At 44.8% G+C, this 23,750-nt stretch overlaps 1 protein-coding gene across 3 annotated transcripts in view; it reads left to right on the top strand.

Annotated features, from left to right (window-relative positions):
• TNRC6B (trinucleotide repeat containing adaptor 6B) overlaps positions 1-20,910 on the top strand; it is a 120,825-nt gene extending 99,915 nt beyond the window's left edge. For 2 of the 3 annotated variants that reach the window (XM_069736897.1, XM_069736898.1), the window contains exons 7-24: positions 1,375-1,533; positions 1,689-1,864; positions 3,324-3,398; positions 3,855-3,900; positions 4,030-4,178; positions 5,059-5,229; positions 6,496-6,621; positions 6,703-6,834; positions 7,109-7,207; positions 8,505-8,667; positions 8,975-9,100; positions 9,370-9,546; positions 10,525-10,671; positions 11,171-11,254; positions 11,360-11,596; positions 16,301-16,371; positions 16,468-16,607; positions 20,144-20,910. In XM_069736897.1, coding sequence (XP_069592998.1) covers positions 1,375-1,533; positions 1,689-1,864; positions 3,324-3,398; positions 3,855-3,900; positions 4,030-4,178; positions 5,059-5,229; positions 6,496-6,621; positions 6,703-6,834; positions 7,109-7,207; positions 8,505-8,667; positions 8,975-9,100; positions 9,370-9,546; positions 10,525-10,671; positions 11,171-11,254; positions 11,360-11,596; positions 16,301-16,371; positions 16,468-16,607; positions 20,144-20,513 — 2,648 coding nt within the window. In that variant the 3' untranslated portion in view covers positions 20,514-20,910. The remainder of the gene's footprint in view (positions 1-1,374; positions 1,534-1,688; positions 1,865-3,323; positions 3,399-3,854; positions 3,901-4,029; positions 4,179-5,058; positions 5,230-6,495; positions 6,622-6,702; positions 6,835-7,108; positions 7,208-8,504; positions 8,668-8,974; positions 9,101-9,369; positions 9,547-10,524; positions 10,672-11,170; positions 11,255-11,359; positions 11,597-16,300; positions 16,372-16,467; positions 16,608-20,143) is intronic. The other variant, XM_069736899.1, reaches the window with a different exon arrangement.
• Positions 20,911-23,750: the final 2,840 nt, after the last annotated feature.

Below are 23,750 nucleotides of genomic sequence, written 5' to 3'. Positions count from 1 at the left end.
TGTGCACCCCACAAGCTTACAATATTTTCCCACCAACCTTACCGGGAATGGCTGCACCCTGTGAAGATGAGACCGTACATGAGACAGCCTTTTATGTTGTGGCCAAAATAGCCAAGCTCCCAACCTGTGTCCAAGGGTCATCGTTATTTTACGAGTCCTTACATTAAAAAGCAATTGATTGCAAAATAACACTTTGTGTGCATCTATAATCTGAATGCTCTACCTCCAACATATAACCATTGGGTCCTGTCGGCACGCTGCACTGAGCTGGTCAAATGACTGTATGTATTGGTCAGTATGGCCCAATTTTTTTCTCTCCGTTTTTTTCTCTCGTTGGTCACCTTTTTGACCATTAAAAATCTGTTAAAGTATTGGAGCAATAAAAATAGGCTCACACTCAGTGGGATTTATATTATTTTGCAGAATTGGGGGTGGAATATGCATGTAACTGAACTCTGTGATCTTGGTCGGATTCTGACTGCTCTGGGATGGCACACTAAGGCCACGTTCACACGTTCAGTATTTATAAGCTACAACCAGGAGTGGGACAAGCCGAGAAAAAGTATAATAGAAATACAACTACTGATGTAAAATGCTGAACATGTGAACGGGCCTAAGACAGTGTCCAAAAATTATCCAGCGTCCTCCAACCTATATATTCCAGCATGCCTGTCAGATTTTGTTGGAAGTTTTATTTTTGAAAATTGGTAGACAGCACGGTATAGAGAAGAAGAATGATATATAGGATTGTTGGAGAAGGTTCCGTAGAATTTGTATTTTATTCACTGGAATTTCTGTATGTGGAAGAGTCCAGTGGGCGGAGCTACTCGGTGACTGACAGCTGTCACTGCATTGCACAGTGATACAGAGGAGACTGTCAATCACTGATAGGACCGGACACCAGGGATTTCAATAAAAAACAAGTTTTACTGAAACCTTTAACACAAAAATGTAGATAAAAGACCAGCCTAAATTACTGTATTGTAAGTGCAGGTATTGTCAGATGGCCAGAATAGCCCCGGTAACACTTGTCATCCCTTGTAGGCAGGTAATGCTGTGGTTTTGCACTGTTCGCTTCTGTCCTGTGTAATAAATGCATGTTCCTATACAGCTCACCTTTACCAATGTTATTGCACTTCTTTTCCTTTGGTGCATGTGAGCATTTACAGCCATGACCAGACCCCCAGTGTGACATCAGTCGGTTGGAGTGCCCTCTAGAGGCCAGCCTCGATAATGCTTGCATAGTGCCGCTAATATGTGGATATTGAGAGTGTGTGCTCCAAACCCTCCCCTCCTTAAAAGCAGTTTTGCTGCATCATCAGATGCGTACACTTGTATTCTCTACCAGATTTCTATTTTTATTTGCGTCCACAGTTTGGAACAAGAATAAGGGTCCTCCAGCTGATAATGGGACATCGGCCTGGGGTGATCCGTCTGAGCCTGCCTCCGGATGGGGTGAAGGAGAGGAGACAGGACCTCCTGCCCCAGGGTGGGGTAATGCAGCCCCTGTAGCTCCCAGTGCCATGAAAACTGGTGAGTCCCATAGGAAAGACTAGTGGTGGCTTCTAATGTTTGGGGTGATATTCTGGAGATTTGGATTTCCGCGTACTATTTCTGCACATGCGGCACAGTGGTGCAAGGATAAATGTACCGTGATCACAGGCAAAAACATTTTCTCTTCTTTGCAGGTACAAAAACTATGCAAGACGGCTGGGGAGAGACTGAAGGGCCGGGGGCAGGGCCGCGTCACAGCAGCTGGGATGAGGAGGAGGAGGGTGGCGTCTGGAATAGCGCAGGATCTCAGGGAAGCGGCTCCTCCCATAACTCGGCAGGGTGGGGCCAAGGAAAGAAACCACAGATCAAGGTGAGCCTCTGCTCCCTTACTATAGTGTTGGCTGTGTGGCATTAACCTTTTGGTCAGGGGAGAGATGTATTCGGCAGCTGGCTGTTGGGTTTGGCCAGGTTAAAGCCGGCCATACACCTTAAATGGCTGTCAGCAGAATGATGGTCCGGACTCTCGTCCACCTGGCAGTCGACTCTCCCATACACAGGCATAACCTTTTGGCCGACTGCTCCTCTGTTCTCTACAACAAAGCCACCAACAGACATGTTGTTGCTCATCTCCAGAAGAACAAAAAGATCGGCAGTGCAAAGTTGGGCAGGCCAGATTCTTAATGCCCCCATACATATTAGATGGTTGGCCAAACTCATTGATATTGGCGAGTTTGGCCGACTTTAGTCTAATGGTGATGGGGAGATGTAATCCTCTCAAATGGAGTTAGCAAATGAGGGCTCCTTAGTGCACCCTTGGCATGGCCGAGGGCGCTGTGCAGCGTTCTGCCATTCACCACCCCTAGGTTGATTACCAGAGCGAGTGTTGCCTGAATCAAATTCCTGGCTCTGAATTCTGACACTGACTGTACAGGAGCCGAACAGTTGTCCGCACGGCGTCAGTACGGGTGTGCTCTCACCTCTCCTGTCTGCGCATCTTGCTATTGTGTAATTCTGCGTGCAACTCGCAGATGCTGCATATTAGAGAGAGGGATGACAGCGCACCCGTACTGACACTGTGTGCGGCCACCTATTCGGCTCCTGCAGTGTCAGTGCGAGCATGCAGAACCGCGGATTCGATTCAAGCAACACTCTGGGCTATTGAGCTCTGGCAATCAAGCTAAAGGGGAGGTGCACTGAGCTGTTGGCCATGCCAAGGGTGCACCAAGGAGCCTTCATTTGCTAGGTGCTACAACCTGTCAAGCAAGCAGAAGCCATCCACTCTTGAACAGATGTTATAGGGGATATCTGGGACTTAATGTGCCTAAGTATATAGTTGCTAACAGAGGCAACTACCTTCCTGTTGTGCTCCATGCGTAAGATGCATCTGGGATGTGTTTCCTACCTTCCTGCATCAGTCATTGACCGCTCCTGTCAACAGAGTAATGCTTTCGCTTCCTGTTGGCAGGGCTGGACTACTGGCGTCATGCTGATTGACAGACGGTTTCCCCCAATTAGGCAGCGAGAACCCGGCTGTCGATCAGCATAACACCAGTAATCCCACCCTGTCAAAAGGAAAAGAAATTGGTGCTCTGTTGACATGACGTCAGCGGAAGTCTGTGACCGCTCCGAGCCGGCGGAGACCAGCGCCGACACAACAGGCAGGTAGCAACTACCTACCTGTTGGTGCTTAGGCACTTTTTTTTTTTCAAGTCCAGATATCCTTTTTAAACCCACTCAGTAAGTAGGCGCCTGTAAATTTCTATGTAAATCAACACTTGTGCTGAGAACCAACCCATTCACTGAAAACTGCAATATCTTATTGTTTTCAGGGTTCCCTAAAAGGGGGAAACAATGATTCCTGGATAAACCCATTGTCCAAGCAGTTCTCAAACATCGGATTACTGGTAAGCCACATCTGGATGCACACATGTCCTCTAGCTTCTCTTCCACGGTTTATATGTTATAGGCTTTACTCATGCAAATTTGCTGAACCTCTCCACAGCCGTCACCTCCGTGACACAGTACAGCCGCCTGTAGACTTTGCTGACTAGAACGGGTCCTAATAATGTGATTTTCCTTGGACCTCTTGTCCCATTTTGATGTGATTAGGCCAGTGGGTATATTTTTAGAGACCCTGGTTCCAATTTATCAGAACTGGCAATTACATACTGATGAATTCGTGCCTTTGTAGGTCGTGTTTTTTGTTTTTTTTCTAAACACAGTTTTTTTGTATATATTGTATGTGTAATTTTACACAAGTGAATGTCCAGGTATAAAGTGCCCCAAACCAGTCTCCTGTCTCTTGCTCTCCATGTACGATGGTAATTGATCTGTTCTGAATTTCTTTCTGTGTTGTGTAGAGCCAAGTGGATGACTCGCCTGCTAGTAAGATGGACCACCCTGTTGGTGAGGACTTTTACACTTACATACTCTCCTCTTCTGTATGAGATATAACATCATTCTTTCACATGCAACTTCCAGATATTGAATTGCAAAGTCAACATTTTTCCCTTTTCTTTTTTTTTCCCCCACCAGGTGTTCTTCCAGAAAAGAAGTTTGAGGCGGACAAGAGGGGTGTGAATCTCGGGGATTACAATGATATGATGCGGAAGGACCGGTCAGGCTTCCGTCTGCCCAATTCCAAAGAGATGGGAGCCGCAGACAGCGGGCCTTATTTTGAGAAGGTGAGGATTTATCTTTGCAGCCCAACCTTAAGAATGTCTCCAAAATAAATCTTTTTCTACCATGATCAATAATGAAATAATTATTTACACAATTATATCCATTGGAAATGTATTATGCAGGTCTGTTTTGTTTTCTTGGCACTAGTTTTGGTGTGGTTCTGTCTCCTTGCCGCAGTCGGTCAGATTTTGGCATCGTCTGTACTTGACGAACACTGGAATTGACAGTTCTCTGAAATGTATAGATTGCATGTCTGATAATGCATTTAGATGGATTATTTGATTATTATATGCAGTGAAGTATAGTTCATGAACTTAAAGGGGTTGTCGGGTACATGATAAAAAAAAAAAAAATAATACTTGGATGGGTTTAAAACTAAAAAATATAGTGGCATCCTCGCCTTCCAGCAGATCTAATGTACTCTGTTCCGGAGCTCTGAGTCCTCTCCGAAAGTGATGCCTGAAGTCACATAACCACTGCAGCCTGTGATTGGCTGCAGCGGTCTCAAGTGACTAGAATAGTTTGACACTCTCTTGTCACTTGACTGCTGCAGCGGCCCTATTTCCGAACGGAGACAGGCATTGCTTCCGGAGCAGGCACAGATCTCCAGCATTAGGCGACTTATTAAAACTCATCCATGCCTTGTAATTTTTTTCCTGTGTTGGACAACCACTTTATTTAGTGAGGCTATTTCTGAGTGTTATTTTCCTAACTGATTTGCACGCTGTCTGCGTAAGAACGATTTTCTCCACTAAATGAATGTGATTGGCAGAAGACTGACGCGTCTTTCATTTGCACTCAATAGAATTTCTGTGTCTGTCTCTCCTTTTCCCCTCTCGCCTTCTGCTGCATCACTAACCAACACCCCTTGACTGGCTTTAGCTGACTTTGCCTTTCTCCAATCAAGACGGGTGCCTTGGGGACGAGGCTCCGTGCTCTCCCTTTTCTCCCTCCCCCAGCTACAAGCTATCTCCCTCCGGCTCCTCGCTCCCATCCGTGGGCCTGGGGGCTATTGGTTCGGGCCTCAACCCCCAAACCTTCGCTGCTAGACAAGTAAGAGTTGTGTGCTTTGGATCACTTGTTAAAGCAGCATATCTTTGCAGTGGTATAATAAAAAAAAATCCTTTTAGTTTGGACCCATTTTACGTGTCTTGGGGACCACTCGGTGCCAATCGTTTTGTTTGCATAAATGATACTTTATTTTTTCATTGTTATATAGAGAGCCATCATATTCCTCACTGATTCTCATTAGTACACATCCCCAGCAGGGGTCAAAACCTAAATTCCCTGTCTGATGCACACCAGGGCAAATTTTGCCGCTGTTTTTCCCTGATACCATTTGTCAGCTAGGATTAACTTCAGCCTTAAAAAAAAAATAAAAAATAAAATCTGGTGGTCCCATTAGAAGTCAATAGGATCTGTATTAAAAAAAAAAAAAAATTCTGCTAAAAGCTGATGGATCCATTGATAAAAAATGGTACTACAATCTTGATGCTAGCAGGGGCTTACTTCACTGGCCTGATAATGTCCCAGTCTAGTTGTTGAAAGCCTCGGGCTGTATTTGCAGAATGCTGATTTTACCGTAATTTTCCAAAATTGCGTCACGAAAACACAGCAGGGCTGCAACATCTCATCACACTACCTTGGGTTTGTTTCCAAAGTTGAAGGTTAGTCGTGGATTTGCTTAATGATTGCTTCAAATTCTCATTTTGTTGGGGTTTTTTGCCCCCTATGCATTTCTCTCTCCTGTAATATGGTGGTGTAATAGGTACGCCTGAGCAGAAAATTAAAGAGTTATTTTCATTCTTTCACTTTAGGAGTGCACCAAAACCACTCCTCTGCCTTATGGTTTCTTGCTTGTTGGTGGGTAGTGCACTCCTGAAGACTGACAGTCTTGGGCCGGTACGATGGCTGAGCCACTGGTCCAGATTGTTTGCTTTCCAGGCGGCAGTCGGAGGCTGTTCTACCTCTGCCGCATCGAAGCAGCGCTGGGGCACTGATACTGGCCGAATCCAGCCATCCGGGAAGCTTCAGGCCTTCACTTGCAAACGCTATAGAAAAAGATCTTGCTAGTGCACGCTGCTTACTTAGGAAATCGGCCACCTCTGATAAGCTGCAGCGGTGGCCGGTGTCCTACACAATGAATAGCAATAAGACAAATAATCCCTCCACTCTTGAGAATGGAATGAATTTTTAATTAGATGAATTTGCACCTTGCCATCGTACCCATTTCTGATTATCCTTTAATGCACAGCAATTTATATTAAAGTACACTCGCCAAACCTAACGCTCAATAATTCTTGCACTTTTCTTATGTAGGGTGGCAATCACGGTCTGTTCGGGAACAGCGGTGCACAATCGCGAGGCATGCACAACCCTGTGCCATCGCTCAACTCCTCTCCCAACCTCCGGGCACAAGTGCCTCCCCAGTTCCTTTCTCCCCAGGTAATGTTCGGTTTTTGTTTTGTTTTAGGTGGCAGCATTTTTAGAATACTTTTATATTTGGTTTTCCTTTCATTTTCCCAGGTCTCGGCCTCTATGCTGAAACAGTTCCCTAACAGCAACATGAACCCAGGACTGTTCAACATGGGGCCCCAGCTCTCTCCTCAGCAGATTGCCATGCTGAGCCAGCTCCCTCAAATCCAGCAGTTTCAGCTGGTGAGTAGATGAATGCAATACAACCAATATGTGGCACAGTCCTCCAGCAATCCAGAGTTAAGGACAGATTTGCAAAATTTTGCTGCAAAGTTTATGGTTAACTTTTTACCCCGTGCAGCTGGCATAGCTCTGTGCACCACATCCAGCCCCTTATTATGCATCATTATTTTACTTATCCAGGGGGGAAGGTTCAGCTTTGCCTCTGTGATTTTCTACAAGCAAAGTTGTGCTTTGGTATATTTGCATTACTAGTTGTTTGCATGTCTCTGTACAGGCCTGTCAGCTCCTCTTACAGCAACAACAACAGCAGCAGCAGCTACTACAGAACCAGAGGAAGATCTCGCAGGCCGTCAGGCAGCAGCAAGAACAGCAGGTAACTATTAAACTGGTGGCTGAAACCTACCTCCAATGCACTAAAAGAGGGGCCAGACCAAAGTTTATTGACTCGGAATGGGATAAAATAATGAAGAAAATAAATACTCACCTTACTGATTCCACGCTGCTGTTTCAGCGATGGTCCTGTTGCAGCGATGATATCCCAAGGGATCAGTTAGGAGAGTATGACTTCTTATATTAATCCATTCTGAGCTGCTGGAGAACCTCTTAAATGTCTGTACAGCTTTTATGGATGTAAGTGTCTGTATGAAGACAGTATGTTTTATACACAGGCCTCTATTAGAGCTGAATCCTTATTCTGCGCTGCCTGTAGTCATTGTCGTCACTGCTTGCATTATGTAAGCTGCAGTGGGATGATAAGTCTGCTTTTTGTGCTTGGTGTCCATTATTCTTGGAGGGCAATTTCATGACATGTAAAGCAACTTGGTTGTGGGGAAGGTATCAATGAGAACCATTTCTTGTTTCAGAAGTCAGATACACTGAATATACTAGGGTATGACATGTGCTTGTTAGTTTATGCATCATTTACTTTAAGCCATAAAACTAAGGGGAGTGTGTCACCCCCAAAATCAATTAAGCAATCAGTTATTTTCCCCTTTAAAAATCACACTGACACTGTATCTATTATCGGTTCAGTCCCTGAGAATACATTTAATGTACTTGCCACTGAGAGGTTTCATTGCACCATTGGCGTGGCGGCCAAAGGTTCGGTACACTCTACCGCCCTTTCATTTTGCATGATGAGAGCCTTTTACTGCTTCTGATTGACAATGTTTGCTTCCCAGAGCAAAGCCTGTCTGAACTTAGCCCACGGTTGTGCGCACGGACACTGCCTGAATCTGTAGCTGGGTTCAAGCGGTGTCTGTGTGCATGCGGGCAAGATTCAGTCGTTGCTCGCTCTGGGAAGTGAACCCTGTAAATCAAAAGCAGAGAAGGTCTTCAAAATGAGGGTGCATAATGGCGCACAAAGCCCCATCATTTGCAGGTGAATTAAAGATATTTAGTGTATGGCCACCTTTTAGGTTCACAGACAGGACAGATCTTGGGGCTCTTCTGCAGGCTCATATCTGCCACTGCAAGCCATCACCGTCAGCTCCCTCCATCAGTCTAACCACTTAGTGGCCACTGGTTGGGACATCTAAGGGTTTATCCAGCTAGTCAGCTGTTATTTATTTGCTCCTTTTTAGTTGTCTTCTGTAGCCTGGCAGATCAGTTTTTTTTCTGCAGCATTATTGTACGTCGGTGATTTGCTTGTTCATGCTTTTTTTTTTCAGCAATTGGCTCGAATGGTAAGTGCCCTCCAGCAGCAGCAGCAACAACAAAGGCAGCCGGGTATGAAGCACTCTCCCTCTCATCCGGCTGGTCCCAAGTCTCATCTGGATCCTGTAGGGCTCTCAGACATGCAGTCCAAAGGGCACATGCCTGGATATGGATCAGGTTCGTGCTTTACGCTTAGGAACGTGGGGTAGGGGGGTGTAAGGAACTAAAGCTGTCATGGGAGCAGTGTTAAGCTCATACTGCAGAATATATTTGGGTGTAGTGACCTCTAGATGGTTCCTCAGCCCCGCTTTAGCTTGCACCAGTAGTAGAACGGTTTTCTGGGCCGACCCTAAAGATTCTGCTTTTTAATGATGGCGCCATTTAAAAAATAAATGATTGTCTTGGTGAAAATTGGTTTGGAAAGTAGCAACTGATTTATTTCTTACATTATAAAAAAAATAATAATAATTTTGGTCATTTCTAGGCTTCGGCTCAAGTGGAGTTGATTATGGAAAGGAAGCTGGGGTGGAATCCCGGTTTAAGCAGTGGACATCCATGATGGATGGGTTGCCTTCATCAGTGTCTCAAGATGTTGGTCTACCTAAAAATGGTAAGACTTTGTCTTGCGTTACAATATTGTGCAAGATAGAAAAAAGTGTATACATTTTCAAGAAAGATATTTAAAAAAAAAGAAAACCTACATTTCGAGGCTCAGAATTAGTGACGCTTTTTATCAAACCTGGTTTTCTCATGACCAGCTGAGTTTGTGATTTTAACCTATAGTAAGCCCATAGCCAATAAGAATATCTACCCAGGAAACCCCCTTTTAAAGAATAGAGTTACAAATATGTTTCTAATTGCCTTTACTTTTGCCTTCAGGCTCCATTGCACCTCCTGGGAAGAATCGTGGGGGTTCTCCCTACAACCAGTTTGACATGATGTCTGGAGATTCTGTGGGACTGCATGGAGGGCCAACGGGTGACAGCTGGTTACCTGCCAAATCACCTCCTTCAAGCAAAATGGGAAGCAAGTCCATTAATACCAGCTGGCCTCCAGGTGGGTGCCGGGAATCATTGTACATATTGGTTCTCAATCCTCAGGATTTAGACAGGCTGGTAAAGACGACTGCTGCTCTATGGATAGGTTTGACAGAAATTGACACCAACCAGTTGATATAGATTTTGCGCTGTATGCTGTAGTTTTTAGAGATGGCACAATAGCCATTTATAGTCAGCACACTGTCATTCTCGGTTTGCATGAACATCAGCGTTCTCAGACCAGCCATGACTGTGTGTAGCTCTGTGAGCTTCTGCACATAGGAGAAGGGCACAGGAATTGTCCGCCATTTGTACTAGTGCTGTCTCATCTGTGGAAGGGAAGAGACTGGTGCATGCTGAACGTAGCCTTATAAGTTCTGTACTGTCGTCTTACCATAGAAAGCCATGCCCCCATGATGGGCAAAGCCTTCTACTGAGACAAGCAAGACAAACGTGTAGCTGCACTTGCACAGGTTCTGTATATCCTGGAAAACTGCACTTGTGCGAAGTTTGCATGGAGTTGCAAGATTACTGTTAATACCTTTCAGGATGGCCCACTTTTCCCCCATCTCTAGGATAGGTGATGACTTATTGATCGCTGGGATCTGCATGACATCACTCCATTTATTCTCTATGGGACTGCGGAAAAAGGCGAGTGCAGCGCTTGGCAGCCTCATCGGGAATGACTGAAGCGTCGGTCGAGCATGGGCACTGCCAGTCCATTCTAATGGAAAGAAAAGCGCCCCTTGCTGGCGATCAGTCCAGGTCTTGTAGTCAGACCCCCACAGTAAATAAGTCAGGACAAGATCACAAAGTGTAAGCAAATCACCATAGATGTGCAAAAATGATAGTTGGCAGGACGCTTTGTTTTTAGTTCTGTGCACGAGGAAGGTTAGTGATTTCATTGTTCTCAAATGTAGACTGTAAAATATGCTGCATCCACCCCACCTATAATGGAGATCTTTGTCTACATGCTATTTATCATTTTATTTTGCAGAGTTTCAACCAGGCGTGCCATGGAAAGGAATTCAGAATATTGACCCAGAATCCGACCCTTATGTTACCCCTGGCAGTGTGCTAGGGGGTCCAGCCCCATCTCCCATCGTAGATACTGACCACCAGCTACTGCAGGACGCCCCAACAGGTAAAGCTGGGTTTGCAATGCTTTTTTGGCTTCCATTTACTTTGTATGGTGGTATATTGTAAGTGGAAGCTCAGCCATAGACTAATGATATCTATGTAACAGATTGTGGGGAACCTTCCCAGTGTACACGTTACAGCGCAGAAGTTTGATGCAAACAGAGCCTAAATTATAAATGAGGATTATATAAAGTTACTCTTGTTCACGATCTCCAGCAAATACATAGTGTCCTCTTTTTAATGAAGTAATTATTGGCAATTTTGTGGAGACATTTAGGCTAGGGAAGGGTCACACATTGTGGTCGGGTACGGCCACAAACGGACAGTCGCAACTAATATGTGGTTCCAGTAACTGCACTTGGTATTTACATGACCGCAGTGTATTCTCGGCCTCACCACAGGAGGGCAGTGTAACCTTGCTGCTTTTGTATTTTACCACTTTGCTGTATAAGTAACCAGTCTGTGCTAATACAACCAGTGTGTCCTGGTATTTCACATTTTAGGGTCCACTTCTTCCCTCAACACCTCGCTGCCTTCACCTGGTGCCTGGCCCTACAGTGCCTCAGAGAATATCCACAGCACTTCAGGTATTGCCCTCCATAGAGCTATGTAATCCGACACGGTTTGTATCCGCCTTCATGTGGAATAGGATGTTTTACGAAATATGTCTCATATTATTTTTTTTTTTTAAGCACTCTCAGCAAAGTTTGGAGACTATAAATCCACCTGGTCACCAGACCCCATTGGACACAACCCCTCACATCATTCTAACAAGATGTGGAAGAATCAGATGTCCAGGAATAGCCCTGGGCTGCCTCGTCCCCCTCCAGGGCTCACCAACAACCCCAAAGCCACCAACTCCCCCTGGAACAGCACAGCCCCTCGGTCTGCCAGAGGATGGGGGGCACAGGACTCCAGGATTTCATCTGGTAAATGTCTAATGGTCCTTACCTGTCATGTAGCGTCCACTCATTGTAATGATTGCTGATCTTCTCCCCAATATGATGATTCCAGCTCCCCGTCCACCACTGTCCAGATTTTATATTTATTACGATCCATAATTATATTCTCTAAAAGGAATTTCATTTTTTCCCCCACTGTTTGCCTATTAACCCCTTCACGACCTTGCCCTTTTCCGTTTTTGCGTTCTTGTTTTTCACTCCTGTCCTTCCCAGAGCCATAACTTTTTCTTATTTTTTCGTCAAGATGGCCATGTGAGGGGCTTACTTTTTGCGGGACAAGTTGTACTTTTGAACGACCTCATTAGTTTTAGCATGTCGTGTACTAGAAAACGGGAAAAAAATTCCAAGTGAGGTGAAATTGCAAAAAAAGTGCAATGCCACACTTGTTTTTTGTTTGGTATTTTTGCTAGGTTCACTAAATGCTAAAACTGACCTGCCATTGTGATTCTCCAGGTCATTACGAGTTTATAGACACCAAACACGTCTAGGTTCCGTTTTATCTAAGTGGCAAAAAAAAATTCCAAGCTTTGCTTAAAAAAAAAATATTGCGCAATTTTCCAATATCCGTAGCATCTCCATTTTTTGTGGTCGGGGTGAGGGCTTATTTTTTGCATGCCGAGCTGGCGTTTTTAAAGATATCACTTTTGTGCAGATAAGTTCTTTTGATTGCCCGTTATTGCATGTTAATGCAATGTCGCGGCGACCAAAACAAAAAACGTAATTGTGGCGTTTCAATTTTTTTTCTAGCTACACTGTTTAGTGATCAGGTTAATGCTTTTTTTTTTTATTGATAGATCGGGCGATTCTGAACTCGGTGATACCAAATATGTGTAGGTTTTATTTTTTTTATTTTGAATGGGGCGAAAGGGGGGTGATTTAAACTTTTATGTTTGTTTTTTTTTTGTTTTTGTTTTTTTTTTTTTTTTTTTTTTTTTAAACTTTTGCCACGCTTCAATAGCCTCCATGGGAGAAGCTGGCATGGCCTGATCGGCTCTGCTACATAGCAGCGATCATTAGATCACTCCTATGTAGCTGAATTCCTGCATTGCTCTGAGCGCCGACCACAGGGGGGCGCTCACAGCAATCCGGCATCAGCAACCATAGAGATCCCAAGGATCTCTATGGTTACTATGCAGAAACATCACTGACCCCCGATCATGTGATCGGGATCGGCGATGCGCTCATTTTCGACCCAATGGCCGGAAGCACCGGTTAAATGCCGCTGTCAGCATTTGACAGCGACATTTAAATAGTTAATAGCGGCGGGTGAATCGCGATTTCACTCGCCGCTATTGCGGGCACATGTCAGCTGTTCAAAACAGCTGACATGTCCCGGCTTTGAGGTTGGCTCAGCGCCCGATCGGCGTCGTCTATATCGCTGCAGCGTTGCTTAATGTGACGGTACCTTTAATAGTACGGCAGAGGTCGTGAAGGGGTTAATTTATTGATCTGTAATGCTTTTCTTGATAGACTTTAACTCCTTACATATTTTGGTCTCATTTGGACCTTTTAAAGATGCTGCTTTATATATAGATATATATAGATTTTATATTTTTTTTTTATTTTATTTTTTTTTTTACCAAATTTGCTGACCACCCATGTCACACACTGCTATAGTTGTGCAGACGTGGGAAGCCATTGTTAGCCCCCAGAAAAACCAATGGCATTGCAGGAATAGATCATTCTAAAAAAAAAAATTTTTAAATAGCAATGATTGGGAGGGATCAAACACTGCTGAATGAAGGCAATGGTCTTAGAGGTTCAATCATTAATTTCTTTATTTGTATTCAAATATACAGAATCGTATCAGGGGTAAAAGAGTGAACACCCTTCCTCTATCGCACGGGTGGGGAATCTTTTTTTTTTTTTTTTCTGCGATGGACCATTTGGATATTTATCCCATCCTTCGGTGGCCGTACCATAAGTACATCCTGACTCTGGCACTTGTGTCAGGACATAATCTTCCATTGCATGCCCTTCAGTATTCAGTAGTGAGCACTGTGTGTGTGCTAACAGAGCAAGAAGAAATTAATGGGCTTGTAGTAATCAAAATACAGCTCCCTGCCCAAGAATTCGGTCCCTGAGAATCTGCTCGGAGGCCTTATGCAAGGTCATCGAGGGCCGTAAATGGCCCTGGGGCCTGATTTTCCCCACCCCTGCCCTAACTGCTTAGGTGCCGCAGTCATTTATCTCAGATTCTGGCCATTACAGCAATGGGTGTGAATACTTATGACCATGTGATATTTCAGTTTTTTCTTTTTAATAAATTTGCAAAAATCACTACATTTGTTTTTTGAGTCAGGATGGGGTGAAGAGTGTACATTAATGAGAAAAAAATGAACTTTTTTTGAATTTACCAAATGGCCGCAATGAATGAGTGAAAAATTTCAATGAGTCTGAATACTTTCCGTACCCACTGTATATGATGTAGTAAAGTGACAGCAGAATCTAAGGGGTTAAACAGATTTGGACGGTGCCAACACTGATCGTGGCTGATGCAGCAAGTTGTCAGCTATAGTGCACAGCCGACAGCTGCTGGATTGTCTCCTGTATGGGGAGGCTATCCTCTTATATCTAGGGTCAGTTAAAAAAAAAAACCCTATTGGCGGTCATTAAGGGGTTAAAGAGCTTGTCCTCTTTTGGAGACATTTATGCGGATAGATAAAAAAAATTTGTGCAGATATATATATATATATATATATATATATATATATATATATATATATAGATATAGATATAGATATATTATTACGCCTCTTGCTTTCATCTATACATAAAAAAAACTATTATACACTGTGTGCAGAATTATTAGGCAAGTTGTATTTTGATCACATGATACATTTTATACCTGTTGTCCTACTCCAAGCTGTTCAGGCTTTTTTGGTGTTAATCTTATTTTTCCAAGTGGGTTTTGTACAAAATGTTTCACCAATTGGCTATTTACAGGGTCTGTTAATCTGCGCATTGAACTTGGTATGGTCATAACTCTCCATTTTGGGTTTAAGATTGTCAGAGCAAGCTCACTTGTGGATTCTCAGTTTACTCATTCTGCAGAGAGCAATAGAAAATGCAACACAGATTATAGAAGGCAAACCATGCAAAAGTAAGGCAATTCAATGGCAGAAATCATTTATTGTCCAAACTAAATGCTTTTAAGGAAAAACAAAAAAAAAGTTCCTTAGTTGACAGCCTCCTTTAATTCTCTAATAAGATGCGTTTTTTTTTCCCCCAAATTCCTTTAAGCCAGTTAGTCTCCTTAGGTTTGCCTTACACATTAAAGGGAACCTATCACCCCGAAAATCGCGGGTGAGGTAATCCCACTGGCATCAGGGGCTTATCTGCAGCATTCTGTAATGCTGTAGATAAGCCCCCGATGTTACCTGAAAGAGGAGAAAAAGACGTTATATTATACTCACCCAGGGGCGGTCCCGCTGCTGGTCCGGTCGGATGGGCGTCTCTGATCCGCTGCGGCGCCTCCCATCTTCATTCCAAGACGTCCTCTTCTGATCTTCAGCTCCGGCGCAGGCGTACTTTGTCTGTCCTGTTGAGGGCAGAGGATAGTACTGCAGTGCGCAGGTGCCGGGAAAGGTCAGAGAGGCCCGGTGCCTGCGCACTGCAGTATTTTGCTCTGCCCTCAACAGGGAAGAGCACAGTACGCCTGCGCCGGAGTGGCGCCATGAAGACCAGAAGAGGACGTCCTCTGATGAAGATGGGAGGTGCCGGAGCGGACCTGAGACACCCGTTTGACCTGACCAGCAGTGGGACCGCCCCTGGGTGAGTATAATCTAACGTCTTTTTCTCCTCTTTCAGGTAACATCGGGGGCTTATCTACAGCATTACAGAATGCTGCAGATAAGCCCCTGATGACGGTGGGCTTACCTCACCCGCGATTTTCGGGGTGACAGGTTCCCTTTAAATCGCTATGGGTCGAGCCATTCCTTGGCCAATGGAAGTATAAATCCAGTTTCCAGGGACGTCCGATAAAGTCCAAAATGTTTTATTGAAAAAATAATTGAAACCAATCGCAGCTACGACACCATGATGGTAAAATCAAACGCGTTTCAGGTGCTGAATCATTGCATTGCTCGGCCATTTGTTCACTCGACAGTCGTCCCAGCCGAGTTCTCCTGTGTTCTCTATGAGAAAGCTACTGGCTGACACATCAGCGGCGGGTTATCTCAGGGAGCACAAAACCATCAGCACTCCGAAATCAGACATGGGCCCGCCCTCTTGATTTTTGTGGGTTCAGCCGACCTTAGTCTAATATGTGTCTTACAGCAGAAAAGAATATTAACCAGAAGCGGCTTTTTGCAGCAGCCTTATGACCAGTATTGGAGCGGGAAAAAATAATCAAGCATGTTGGATTTTAACATGCCCTGTCCTTTGGTCCCTGGAAGAGCGCTTAGCTGTGCTTATTAGCGGTACATAGGGTCGGTGTTTGTATGGTCCCGCCAATCAGGACTACCTGCTGCTGAGAGTAGGGGCAGCCACTCTGCTTTTCTCCATCAGTACCATAGGCGGTAAGGATGGGGCGGTATGTGGTTTTCTGACCACGATGGATTCCCTGTACTAATGAGCAGAATTCCCACAGCAATTATAAGCAGTGGCAAATGTTATTATGGATATAATGTTTTATAAGGAAATTACTAAGCTACTTCTGACCCTTTCTAGGCTCTACCTGGAGCGATGGCAGTTCTGTGCGCCCTAGCTATTGGCTCATCCTTCTTAATCTTACACCACAGGTATGATCAGTCGCTGTTTATTAAAGAGAGGAGTGTCAAATATTTTTTCCTTTTTTTTAAGTTTTGTGTGATTTTATTTGATTTTCTCTTTTCTAGATCGACGGCTCTACACTACGGACGATCTGCATGCAGCATGGCCCCCTGCTGACATTCCATCTCAACCTCACCCAGGGCACAGCTCTCATCCGATACAGCACCAAACAGGAGGCAGCCAAGGCCCAGAATGCCCTGCACATGTAAGTGCTCGTAACGGCCACATAACATGCTGCCGACGTGTTCAGGCCGGCGAATCCATGTGTCCAGGTCTGTCCCTGTAATTCTACGTTCACATTTGCGTTGTTGGGCGCAGCGTCATCGACGGATACCGACGCATGCGTCATGCTCCCCTATCTTTAACATGCGGGGCGCATGGACATGCGCCGGTATGCGTTGTACGACGCATGCGTCATTTGGGCGCACCAGACAGGGCGCGCCCGACGCTACATGTAGCGTTTTTCCTTGCCCCAAATTTCCTGTACTTTCCTATTTTAGGACACAGCATGCGTCAAAAAAAAAAAACGCTGCGTTGTGTATATGCGTTTTGGGTTGCGTCGACGACGCTGCGTCCAACAACGCAAATGTGAACGTAGCATAAGATGTTGCTGCCAGAGGTAGCAGATTTTCTGTCTAAGTTGAGAGAATGTCTCGACATTGGTTTATTGTAGATTTGCCCAATTTTGGATGATAGATTTGAAATTCCCCAAAGAAACGGTAAAAAGCTTTTAAAAAAAAAATCTACTTTTTATACTCCCATTGTCCGCACCTGCTCAGCCACCCCAGCTCCAGCCCTCGTCACTGCTCTGTTGCTCTTTTTTGGCACAGAGACCTGTCTGAGGTCTGGCCCTCATGCTGTCTTTTGGAGGGGTGAGACGTGTCTCCCCAACCATCTGATCGCATGAGACCTCAGATTGGAGTTACCGAAAAACAGGACTGTGGACTAGGCGGCAGAACAGGTGATGAAAGGGGAGTATAAAGTTTTGGGATTTTTGTATTTTTTTTTTTTTTTTAATGCTTTTACCTTTCCTTCTCCTTAAGGTACCTTCACACATAACGATATCGTTAACGATATCGTTGCTTTTTGTGACGTAGCAACGATATCGTTAAGGAAATCGTTATGTGTGACAGCGACCAACGATCAGGCCCCTGCTGGGAGATCGTTGGTCGCTGAAGAAAGTCCAGAACTTTATTTCGTCGCTGGATCTCCCGCGGACATCGCTGGATCGGCGTGTGTGACACCGATCCAGCGATGTCTTCACTGGTAACCAGGGTAAACATCGGGTTACTAAGCGCAGGGCCGCGCTTAGTAACCCGATGTTTACCCTGGTTACCAGCGTAAAAGTAAAAAAAAACAAACAGTGCATACTTACCTACCGCTGTCTGTCCCCGGCACTCAGCTTCTCTGCACTCCTCCTGTACTGGCTGTGAGCACAGCGGCCGGAAAGCAGAGCGGTGACGTCACCGCTCTGCTTTCCGGCTGATCGACGCTCACAGCCAGTACAGGAGGAGTGCAGAGAAGCTGAGCGCCGGGGACACACAGCGGTAGGTAAGTATGCACTGTTTGTTTTTTTTTACTTTAACTATGGTAACCAGGGTAAACATCGGGTTACTAAGCGCGGCCCTGCGCTTAGTTACCCGATGTTTACCCTGGTTACCGGCATCGTTGGTCGCTGGAGAGCGGTCTGTGTGACAGCTCTCCAGCGACCAAACAGCGACGCTGCAGCGATCCGGATCGTTGTCGGTATCGCTGCAGCGTCGCTTAATGTGAAGGGGCCTTAAGTAAAATCTAACAAAATGGGATCCCACAGGCTTGTCAATGAATGAATTTGATTTATTTTGTTGCTTTCAGCACCTTGTTACCACCCATGACTCGGATGAATGAAGGCCTACAAGCATGCACTTACCGACCCTTTGTATTCTGCTACCAAGTATAATCAGCCAGAGCACTAATATCTTGTTTAAAGCGGTTGTCCGTTTTAAAATAAGTCTGCAGTCACTCTGTGTCTGCAGACTTATGAATCCCCCAGCACGTGCACTGCGAGGATTTGCAGATTTGAGTCGGGATCAGCAGTGTGTCGGGTGAATCAGCCGTCTAGTTGGTGCGTCCTTTCTCCATGCACTTGTATGGAGCGAGGCCGCATCCACTAGATGTGTTCTTCCTGGGAACATGCATATCACATACATCGCCATTGTTCCCGGCTCAGAAACCGGCGAAACCTAGGAGCGAACCGTGCGTGCACTGGGGGGGATTTATAAGTCTGAAGTCACACACCCAGTGCTCTGTAGAGTTATGCTCTTGAATAGTTGCAGTCCAACAAATCTGGCCCCATCAAATGATGTCGGAAGCCCCCTTAAATCAACCAGTCTAATGTCTTCCACCCTAGCCTGACTTGTAATTGTGCTGCAATACAGAAGAAAAGCCACTGCTGCTGATGGTCACTGTCCACTGAAATTAGCAGTAATCTGGCTTACTTCAGGTTCATCCAGGTTTGGCTATATACCGATGAATGCCTTATTGTTTCCACAGCCTTATGGACCATGCATCCCAGTTCCTTAAGTTTGCAGCAGCCTTGATGTTGTAAAGTTAGAGGGAGTCTGTCATCCCCCCCCCCCCCCCCCCCAAAAAAAAAAGAACAAAAACAAAAAAAAAAAACAGCTACTTAAGCATCCAAATAAGGGACTTGGCCCCTATCAAAACCACTCCAGTAGTATAAATTTTAGTTTTTTTTAAAGCGAATAGATTGCCTTATTTTGTGTGCAAATGAATGTGCTTTGGTGCACCCCTGGTGTGGCCACTGGACTTGTTGCCCCGTTACGCCCTCCAATTTGCATCTTCAGCACTATCCCTTGGTTGAAAGCACTCGCTTGGCATAAGCAAGTGTTGTCTAAACTCAGATACAATCCTGTGCTTGTGGGCTGACATTGGAAGACTCGGGGACATGCGCGGAGTTGGCGGGGCAGGGCATGTGTGCACTCTGATGATCTCTGACAGTATGCGGTCTCTGCTCTCTACATCCAAAATTTAACAAGTGAGCGACTACAGAGATCAGAGCGCACCATACAGCCCATGTTTGACCTCTTGAATGAACATGGAGCTGATTCTCGTGCAGGTTTTCGGCACATCTGCTGCAGGATTTAAGATCACCAGGCTTGGATTTCTGTTGTGAAGAGTAGTCTACATGTCGGCCGACATGAAACGTGTGACCGTCCCTTAGAGTTGGCGCTGTCCTGCAGTTTTACCCTTTATACAAATCCCTTATTAGGCTTTTTTTTTACACTTGCTGTGATTTTGCGGCCCCAATACGTTTCTGTGGGGCCGCATAAATTTATCGGAGGACCGTATGGCCATGAGGGCTGTTTTTATGGCCGTGAAGGAATATCGAGCCTTCTCGATATTTTTCACGGCTTACGGACACGGCCCCCATTGAAAATCAATGGGGCCGCAAAAACAACGGAATCTTGTTTTTGCAGTGCACTGTTAACACCGTTTTTGCGGAACGCCGTTTTTTTTTTTTTTTTTTTCAATACTTTTTCCCTAGTATTCGAAACCAGAAAAACGGCAATCTGCAAGATTTTTCCTGCCCGTTTTTGCTGCAGACCGTGACATTTACGGCAATACAGCTCGCAAAAAAGGCCCTCAAAAATCATGGCAAGTGTAGAAGAAGCCTTATTGTCAGGTAATACAGTATTCTAGAGTTATGTATGCTCATTGTGTCTGTCTCTCTTCACAACCCAGGTGCGTTTTGGGTAATACGACCATCCTGGCGGAATTTGCGACGGATGAGGAGGTGAGCCGTTACCTTGCACAAGCCCAGCCGCCAACTCCCTCTGCTCCTGGCGCAGGCTGGCAGCCTTTGGAAGTGGGACAAAACCATCAGGCTGAATCGGTAGGACCAGCCCTTAACCTTTTCGGAGGAACCACAGGGCTGGGACAATGGAGCAGTGGCGGTGGTGGTAGTGACCTGCCAGGTGTATCTCTATGGGGTACACCAAGCTACACATCCAGCCTGTGGGGGGTGCCCAGCACAGAGGACGCCCATCGGATGGGCAGCCCCGCCCCTTTACTACCCGGTGATCTATTGGGAGGAGGGACCGACTCAATATGAACTTTTGAACTTTCAACTCTGACCTCGTGACCTTTCAGAGCAGCAGCAGCACTAACTTGACCTTTTTACTTTATTTTAAAAAAAATTTTATTTTTCAAAACTTGCAATAAGTAATTTTTTTTTTTTTATCTTTAAAGAAGAAAACAGAAAGCTAAATCAGGTGGGTTTAAGTTAAGACTCCTGATCGCCAATGTTACAAAAGCCTGCGGTCACTTTCAAAGTGGTTGTTTTTTATTTTCCTTTTTCAATTTTTTTTTTCCTATTATTTTTTTTTTTTTTTTTTTTGTGCTTGCAGTTTCCTTCCTCTCCTCCCCCCCCATCGGAGATCAGAAGTAAAAGGGGGGAGGAAGGGGGTCCTGAAAGAAATGGTCTGGGGGTGGGGGGGAGAGAGACATAGAAAATGAAAGAAAAAAAAAAAACAAAAAGGACAAAAACACATATCAGTCTTGAAATACTTGAATAATGAAAGCCAATGTTGAAAGACAATGTGAATTCACAAAACCTACCATTTAAGAGTCATTTTGTGCTGGGGGGGTGGGGTTCAGAGTGGGGTGTTTTTTTTGTTTTATTTTACATGGCATTTTGGGACTGCTGAAGACAAATTATGTTGGTGCAAAAGTTATTTTTTTTTTTTTTTTTTTTTGAAGATGCAGGGAAGAGGGGTATTTAAAAATCGAAAATAAAATAAAAAGATCCGGTTTGCTGCCAGAGCGGGCTGTGACATGTTGCACATTAATGCACTAAAGTTCTCACTGGTAGCAAAGTGCTTTACCCATTAATAGAGCTGTTTGTCTTCAGGGTAAGTGAGTAAAATGCTCCTCTAACATTGCATTCAATGAACATTTCAAGGTAAAACGTGGCAACGTAAGCACCTATTTCTTTCTCAGCTTGGGACGGGTGGGGGGGCGGCATGGCTGGCAAAGACAACCAAATTTGCATTATGTCCATCTTGTATTGTGTACTGTGACAGTCAGGACATTACTTTTTTGTCTTTCCTTTTCATCCAGTCAAAGATGTAATGTAAATATCCAAGGGAATTTTTATGGTATTCCTCGGACATCTGCAACACACAATGCAGGAAAAAAAAAAAAAAAACGTCCTGCCGGTGAAAAAAAGGGGACATAGGCTTTCAGTTAGGTGGCGACGACATACAGCATACTCTCCCCTAATGTGTTGGGTTGGTTTTTTGTGCTTTGTTTAAACCCCCTTTTTTTTTTATGTTATGTTCCTGGGAATCTCGCATATTACAGTGCATTACGTCCGCAGGATCCATAAGTTATATTTGCTGCCAGAGAGGCCTTCATTTTCTAGATAAGGGTCAATGTCTGAACTCTGATCTCCTTATTGGTGGCACTTACAGTTTCGAGTTCATTGGAATTCTTTGGATGTCGGTGTCAAAAAAAAATAAAAAAATGCAATTAGAAGATGGCCAGTGGCACAGCGGACTTCCACAAATGCAAGAACTGCACTTGGCACTCATCTATAGGTTAATTCTGCATTGGATTTCTGAGATAAGTGACAGCAATGCATAGAATCCGATTCTTATAGGCCTGGTTTACGAGCCTTCTGTAGTTGCTGCATAGATTGCACTGCCAGTCTAGATACCTGTACCTAAGCCGTCGCTTCTGTGTCCACCAACACTGATCTTTGTACCACTGCAGCAGGCCGAATCTACAGGTAAAACCGCACTGTGTATTCAATGTTTTTAGTTTCAGGCCTGTAAATCTCCCAGAATCCAGCCCTATGAAAGGCTCAGGGTAAGATCAGATATGCCGGAATTGCTGCACATTTGCAATACATGAACTGGGGAGGGATCAGTCATGCAGAGATGTGAGCATGCTGCGATAATCACATCGGATGAAATCCACGCCAAATTCCACTGCAAAATCTGCATCAGAAATGATCCGCCATGTCTAAACTTGCCCTTGGGTCTTATTAAGTAACTAGTTGTGAACGAATACATTTTTACAGGCAAAACTAATACAAACCATATTGTATAACCTGCTGCTAAACGTATTGCTTCTTTTTTCATAACACGATCTGCATCTTTACAGGGTTATTCGCAGCGGATGAGCCATAAATGTACCATGGAGGCAGGCGTCACCGCCGAGAGCTACGTCTGACTCCAGAAATGGGCATCCCCCCATCTATTTGTAAGGGGGCTCCAGACATTGCTGAGCTTTTATGGCACAGAAAATGAGAATAACCCCTGAAAGTTGACTTATTACAATGAGTGTTCATATAAAGGGGGAATATATTGAATTCCATAGGTGCGTGACTTGTCGTGAATCCTACAATACAGATGTGCACTGAGTCCCATTGATACAGTCTGAATTGTGTTCCCTTTAAATATTTCGGTAGGTACGTCTCCTACAAGGAAAACAAAAATATGGCCATTTCTTCTTTTTGAGAACTTTAGAGACCTTGTTACCAGACAGGTCTTCATTAGGCTCCCTCATAACCATGAAGTAGCGGCTGCTGAACTCGTGATTCAAGACGGTCACACGCTGGGGGTCTTGTGGTGGGAGTTGGACACACGATCCCCCTTGGCTTACTGACACGTTGTGTACTCGGCACATTCAGGTTTCTGTTCTTGGCTAACATCTAGATTTCCTAATTTGTCTGTGGACAGAGGTTCTTTAATCCTCAAATCCCCGTTTGCTATCACCACGATCAGTCCCGTACTATGCCAATCTCTCCTGAAATATAGATGGCGGTCCAATAAAGATGAATCTTGATGGTGGTCTGCATAGAATATGGTTATTGTGCCCCCGACTCTTCAGTATGTGCCAGTACCACTGTGCAGTGGGACAGTGTTTACTTGTCATTGTAACGAAATGGTTAACAACTATCCGGTGCAGTATGCACGGTAACATGTAGGGTCTGAGATGACAGTTGTATCTTGTACTGCAGCCTCAGCCCCATTAACATGACCGTGACTAAGCTGCAGTACCAGACACAGCCTGTGGACAAGAGCGGCGGTCTCTGAAGTAAACCCTTCTAGTCACTCGCTGAAGTTCGAAGATCAGATGCATATGTACGGTGTTCATACTGTTACCAGCGGGCATTTTACTGGTTGTTGGTGCTGGCGTGCATTTATTTTATTATTTTTTTAGCTTAATTTTTGTTACCATCCCAAGTGCTGGATTTCCTTGGTGGCTCGCTCCTTCCCTGCATTGACACAGAAGTGTGCGGCTGACGTCTAGTATTAGTTTGGCATGTTAATCCTTTAGGCGC

The sequence above is a fragment of the Ranitomeya imitator genome, chromosome 8 (assembly GCF_032444005.1).
Source record: "Ranitomeya imitator isolate aRanImi1 chromosome 8, aRanImi1.pri, whole genome shotgun sequence".
NCBI classification, from domain to species: Eukaryota; Metazoa; Chordata; class Amphibia; order Anura; family Dendrobatidae; genus Ranitomeya; species Ranitomeya imitator.
Note: the sequence above shows the minus strand (reverse complement) of the source record. Positions and strands in the feature narration are given on the sequence as shown.